At 57.7% G+C, this 6,509-nt stretch overlaps 1 protein-coding gene across 7 annotated transcripts in view; it reads left to right on the top strand.

The window, feature by feature from the left end:
* PDE9A (phosphodiesterase 9A) overlaps positions 1-3,621 on the top strand; it is a 100,433-nt gene extending 96,812 nt beyond the window's left edge. Inside the window, exons 17-19 of one of the 7 annotated variants that reach the window (XM_027088166.1) lie at positions 421-513; positions 2,468-2,537; positions 3,253-3,621. In XM_027088166.1, the coding sequence (XP_026943967.1) occupies positions 421-513; positions 2,468-2,537; positions 3,253-3,266 (177 nt within the window). In that variant the 3' untranslated portion in view covers positions 3,267-3,621. Of the gene's footprint in view, positions 1-420; positions 514-2,464; positions 2,538-3,252 lie in introns of all 7 variants that reach the window. The other 6 variants (XM_027088000.1, XM_027088248.1, XM_027088460.1 and 3 more) reach the window with 6 other exon arrangements.
* The last annotated feature ends 2,888 nt before the right edge of the window (positions 3,622-6,509 follow it).

Below are 6,509 nucleotides of genomic sequence, written 5' to 3'. Positions count from 1 at the left end.
CCCCCCCCCCCCGCCCCGGGGCTGCCAGGGCTCTAGTAGGCAAAGTTGGCGTTTGGAAGATGAGAGTCTGCAGGCTGGACAGTCGGGGGTCCCTTCAAGCAGAGGGCAGGGGGTGGCTTCTGCCAGGTCCGCGAGGACAGTGTGAGAGCGGGCAGCAGGGACCTGGAAGGGGTGGGTGGGCAGCGAGCAGGGGCTCCCTCCCCAAGGGCTCCCGGGACTCACTGACCAGTCGGCTTCCAACCTCGGGCACCTTGGGTTCCGCCGCAGCCGAGACCCAAGAGGGTCCAAAGTGCCCCTTGGACAGAAGCACATTTCCTGCGCGGCTTTTCCCCCGGGACGCACGGGACCTGGCACGGTTTTGCGCCAGCGTTTTCTGCGAGGGGGACCAGCTGCTGAGAGGGCCCGTGTGTTCCCTCGCAGCTCTTCCCTGCGGTGGGGGAGCTCATGCTGCAGCCCCTGTGGGAGTCCAGAGACCGCTACGAGGAGCTGAAGCAAATGGACGCCATGAAGGAGGTGAGCCGGGCTGCGCAGGCGCGGGGGCCGCGGGGCCCGGCCACACGGCCCGGGGGGCCTCCAGATGGGAGCTCGTGCGTCCCACGGAGGAGAGGGGTCAGTCCTCGGGGAGCTCACGGCACGGAACGCACAGAACCTCGGGCAGAGTCGGTGCCCCGTGGTCGCAATCGCCCACGAGAAATGCAGAGCATCACAGCACCTCGGCTGCCTGCATTCCCTCAGAGCAGCGCCCTGGCCCCGCGCGGGTCCCTCACCTCCTCCCGGGGCTGACCTTGTGCAGAGGGAGGGCGGCGGAAGAGACGCTTCCCCCGGCACGGGAAAAGCCACCACCACGACCTGGCCACAGGGCTACCACGTGGCACCTCGAGGAGGGGCTGGGTCTGGCTCCAGGCTGCTGTTGGGATTGATCCTGGTTCAGGGAGGTCCAGTTCATAGGCTCAGAGCGGGGGTAGAGGTTTTCAGAAAAGCCCCAGAAGCTGGTCTGGCCAAGGCAGGACCCCAGTGTGTGCAGATCTGCTTCAGGTCCCCCTGCCTCCTGGGACCCCTGGGACCTCCCCCCGTGACGTCCAGCCACTTGAGTGTCGCCTCCCTTCCGTCCACGCTCCCACCCCCTCTCTCCGGGGCCCGTCCCTGCTGCCTCGGGCTTGGTCCCCCTCTGGCCTTGGCCGGTGTCCCCCCGCACCCACCCAAGGGCCCCCTTCTGTGCCATTTGTCCTCACTGCGGGCAGGGCCCCGCCCCGTCTTTGCAGCCAGGAACTCCCACTGCGCCCGCTTAGCCTCGGTGCGGCTCTCGACCTCCTTCGTGTACAATGCCGCACGCGATATGGTGCTCAGTAAATGCTGATGGGTCGACGGGCAATCCAGGCCGGCAGCCGATTCCTCTACTTGGATTCTTCCCCCAAGAAGTCACAGACGGGGCTTCCCTGGTGGCGCAGTGGTTGAGAGTCCGCCTGCCGATGCAGGGACCGTGGGTTCGTGCCCCGGTCCGGGAAGATCCCACATGCGGCGGAGCGGCTGGGCCCGTGAGCCATGGCCGCTGAGCCTGCGCGTCCGGAGCCTGTGCTCCGCAACGGGAGAGACCGCAACAGTCAGAGGCCCGCGTACCACAAAAAAAAAAAATTAAAAAAACCCTCAGCATTCCAGGTGAAGGACTGAAAAAGGGAGTGCTGGGGAACTCACAAGTACTAAGACGTTGTGGAGAGTTAAGAGCTCAGGAATGTAGGGGCTTCCCTGGTAGCGCAGTGGTTGGGAGTCTGCCTGCCGATGCAGGGGACACAGGTTCGTGCCCTGGTCCGGGAAGATCCCACGTGCCGCGGAGCGGCTGGGCCCGTGAGCCATGGCCGCTGAGCCTGCGTGTCCGGAGCCTGTGCTCCGCAACGGGAGAGGCCACAGCAGTGAGAGGCCCGCGTACCACAAAAAAAAAAAAAAAAAAAGTCATAGACGGGTCCTGAAACTCCAAGAACCTAAGAGCAAAAGATGCAGAGAACAGATGGAAGAGGCGGTGTCTCCCTGCCGAGCCCCCTGACAGGAGGGCTAAAGGGGCCTGACTCCCCAGGGTCAACTGAGAGCCATCGCTGCGAAGGCCTCAGTCTCCAGGTCCCAGGCCAGCCGCCTAGAAGGGCCGTTAGGACGCTCCAGCGCCCCTTCCTGTTCCCAGAAAGAACAGACCCACAAAAGAGGTGGAAGGGCCTCGGACTTCGCACCCGCATCCACCAGTGCGCTGGCGCTGCACCTGTGGCCATGAGTGCGAGGACAGTGGCCGTGTGCAGTGGGGCCTCTGACCGCAGGGAAGGTGGCCGTGTTGTCCGGGAAGCTCCCCCAGGCTGTAGACCCCAGTCTCCTCCCGCGTCTTAGCATCTGCAGCCCCGGGAAGGTCTTGGGCAGACGAGCAGTCACTCACTGGTTCCTGGAGCTTGATTTTTGCCTTCCGTATCCTCTGTCTTGGTTACAGCAGAAGGCTGAGAGCCTGACACCTGAGAGCACCGCGTCAAGAGAGAAAAGCAGAGATGGGGGAAAACGTGAAGGTAATGCTGTTCTGAACGGTGTCTCAGTGTATACGGTAGTCCAGACTGCAATGGGGATGGCGTGGAAATCTGGGAAGGAAGGAGGGACGGAGGGAAGGAGGGGAGAGAATCTGAATGTGTGAATGTTTTTAAATGAAACGCTTCTCCCTTGCATATAATCTTTACAATTAGGCTCTGAAAGGAGCCATGCCTTAGAAAAAGATCAATGATTAGCATAGGTACTACTTTTCAAAAAGAAAGTCTTTGCTTATGTCGCTGTAAGCACTTCCTGCGCGCTTGCATTTGGAACGGGTAGAAGGCAAACCAGCCCATTCGGCCTCCGCGTGGTAAGGTCACACCACACACGTGTATGAGGGTCACTTGGGAGAGCCTCGCTTATAGAGCAGTCAGGGTACAGGGCATGAGAACTGGGTTGGTTTCATAGAGGAGAGGTGGGTACTAGGCCCTGGCATCCAACAATCCTTGTTCTGAGTCCGGGCTTTGCTAATTACAAGCTGAGTGACGTGCACAAGCATCTCAACCTCTCTGAGCCGCAGAGCCCCAGTCTCTAAACCAGAGGCAATAATCCCATTCCTCTTGCTTAGTGATGAAACGCACAGAGTGCTGGGACAGAAGAAGTGCTCATTGCCCATGTGTGAGCCTGTGACATTTGCGGCATTGCCCGCACAGTTCCGATCCCACAGTCACAAACCAGCCGTCTTTTTCCTTTTCCAAGCAGATCATGCCTGAAGAAAGCCGTGTGCTGTGGGCTGCTCTCTGGACCCGGCCGGCTGGGCTTTGCGGATCGGCCCTGCGGGGAGACATGGCCCTGAGCATCTGCCACCATGAGATCATGTTTTCTAAGAACCATTTTGTTCACTGATAACAAAAAAAAGGACTTCACGACGCTGTACAGAATTTTTATTTTTAAACTGTCTTTTAAATAATATATTCTTATACAGAAACGGGTACTGTCCTTTCTCTTTGGTAGTGTTGTGTGTCCCGGGCTGCTTCTGATATACCACAGGAATCTCCCCCGCTTCCCACGGGGAGACAAAGGACACTGTGCTTTCCTCACCCGTGTGTCTCAGAGTGATGGCCTGAGTGATGTGCTGCGTGCCTCCGCGTAACTCAGCATTAAATGTCACACCGGTGCCCGGAGCGCGGGGCTGTGCGTGTCCTGTTTGTGAGCTGCGAGGGGGGTGTTGGGGGCTGCGTCCAGGGACGTGAGGCCGGAGGCAGCTCGGTCAGGCTGCAGGCAGCGTGAGCCCGAGAAATCCACGCGGGGTACCAGCCACCGCACGCTGGGGCCCGTTTCCAGCTTGGGAGCTCCACGTTTAAGTGGGCAGATGGGCAGAGGAGCCGCGTTTACTCAGCACATTTCAGGCCCCCGTTTCAGGGGATGAAGCTGTCCTTCTCTTCCTGCCTTTGTTTTAGACACAAGCACTGGGGACGTCCTGGGTGGCCCTGCGCCCACAAGGGGAGACCCAGCCCCAGGCTAGTTCACAGTCAGGCTTTTCCAGGTTGCACACGCCTGAGCTCTCGCCCAGAAGCCCCTCCCCGTGTGCGTTTAGACTCCTCAGTGCTTCCCGGGGCTGTGAGCTCCATCTCCGTCCCCCCAAAAGCATCTGCTCTAAAAACTGACTTTAAAGGCCGTCAGCGTAATCTGAGCTCTGTGGACATTTCATTTGCACGTTGGTTCAGTTTCCTCAGAGCATCTATTCCCTCTTGGTGAATTCCAGAATATTACTTTGAATAATTCATTTTGAGCTGTGAAATGTTCCATCTCTCCTTGAATTCAGTTCAATATGGACAGGGGGCTTGGGTTCCGCCTCTGTTCTTATTTTTGTTTTTCATTTTCATCTGCTAAAGCCAGTACCTACCGCAACTTTGGCTAAAATACAACCCAAACTTAGTACGTGTTTAGATACTGAGGCCTTCAACCTGCACGTCATCCTATACAGACACTTTATCACCCGCCCTCCCAATCGGTGAGGGAATGTGCTGAATGGTGCCTTCTGTCTGCTGGGTTACGCCGAATGCCTACCTCACCAAACTCTGCCCCTGATCAAACTTCATACAATGATTCCTGAATTTAACACTCATGCACACGCATGCACAAACACACATGCACATATACACACAGTCACAGGTCCACACACGTGTCCACACAGGCATACACATACACATGTATCCACACATGCGTGCACACATGCTTACATATACACGCAACCACCCGTAGGTGATACACATGTCGACACACGCACACATACTTACATACACACGTGCAATCACACATGCACAGGTGTCCACACACATAATGCTTCTGTGCACTATACACATGATCATAACACACATGCATACACATACATAAGCATGCGATGATACACAGGCACGTGCATGCACACACACTTATACTGCATATACACACGCGTGTGTCCACATACACATATACACAATCACACGTGTACATGCATGTATACACATGCACACACTTATATACACTTATACAGGCAATCGCATGTACACGTGTGTACACACACACTAACACACTTCATCTGCATGACTGGGTTAGGTTATACCAAGTCCTGGGACAATGAGATCGACAAACAAGAGGAGAGACCGTCCTGGCAGCACCTGCGACAGTCCGGGTCCTTGTGAAGCCAGCCTGGTCCCTTTAACGGGATCCCTTAGAGCATTGGGATCCCACTGAAAGCTGTCTCACACGGGACGCCCCTCTCTGTGAGCGGCAGGAATACTGCCAGCCGCCCCCCTGCTGCACAGAGCAGCCCCAGAGCCCACGGACAGGGGCCCCATCCAGCCGCATCAGCCTGCACACACCCGCACCTGGAAGGCCTCCTGCCCTGGGGTACCACACACGCTGGCTGACCGCGTAGGAGACGGAGGGTGGGGAGGCAGCGGCGGCCCCCATCAACCTCAGTGTAACCTCAGTGTAAAGTCAGAGTGAAGGATAAGAGGCTCAGGGCCGAGCCCCGTGGTGGGAGACCTGTGCGTAGCGGCTACAGCGGGACTCAGCCCCACCCTGCAGCCCGGCCGCCCCTCCATCACCTTGTGTTCATACAAGGGGACAAGACAGCGCCCTCTTCTGTGGTTTTTCTCCCCCAAGAACTTCTCTGAGCCGTCAAGGAATGACGCACACATGTCAGGCAAAGACTGGATCTCATAAACCCCGACAAATCCCCTTCCTAAACGTCATCGTGAGAGCTCAGCTCTGAGGGCGCGCTGCCCTGGGAACACAGCTACGGCCGCCCGCCTCTCCACCACCGTCAGAAAGGCCGTGCAGCCGCTTGTGATTTCAGCTCTGACCTCACAGCTAAGAGGGAAGAAAGGAGAGCTTCATCTGTCTAAAGGGTGTCCCCGTGGCCAAATGCCCCTACCCCGCTGTCTCATGCTGCCTGCCGTGTCTCAGACCACGGGCACCTCCCGTGGACTCCTCCAGCCATGATTTCTGAGGCCAGCGTGACATCTTTAACCAAGCCACGCGGGAAAGTCAATTCAGTGTGAGGGTTGAACAAACACCACACACGCTAAGTACTTAACCCTGGATAAGCAGGCGTCGGTGGGAACTGTCAGCTTGCAGGTCGCTTCCGGCAGAGAAGAGCCAGGCGCCACAGAGCTGCCCCACCGGGTCGGGGTGGCAGCAGGAAATGCCACCTGCATCCTGACCCCAAGGGCAGCAGTGACGCTGGTTCCCTCCCCAACCCAGGAACGGGCCCCAGACAAGAGGCTTCTTGCACTCTTACTGCTCCTCCAGTGTTACCGTGAGGGGAGTTTTTAAAATTTAAGTCAAAAGAATTTAACTGTAATCTGTCTGAAGGGCAGATAAAGTCGTCGCTGCGGATTTGGAGGGGGCCGTTCCCCGCTGGGAGCCGAGAGGACCCGGTGAGGGTGTTGGGAATTCGAAGTGTCTTCAGGCAGCTTTTCCCAGCTTCAGGCTGGGCCTCCAACCCGTGCCAGGGCAGGTGGAGGGGC

This window comes from Aethalodelphis obliquidens, unplaced genomic scaffold (genome assembly GCF_003676395.1).
Source record: "Aethalodelphis obliquidens isolate GAN/ISIS:26980383/991018 unplaced genomic scaffold, ASM367639v1 scaffold1, whole genome shotgun sequence".
Lineage (NCBI taxonomy): Eukaryota > Metazoa > Chordata > Mammalia > Artiodactyla > Delphinidae > Aethalodelphis > Aethalodelphis obliquidens.
The sequence above is the reverse complement of the archived record's forward strand: the minus strand, read 5'-3'. Positions and strand labels throughout refer to the sequence as shown.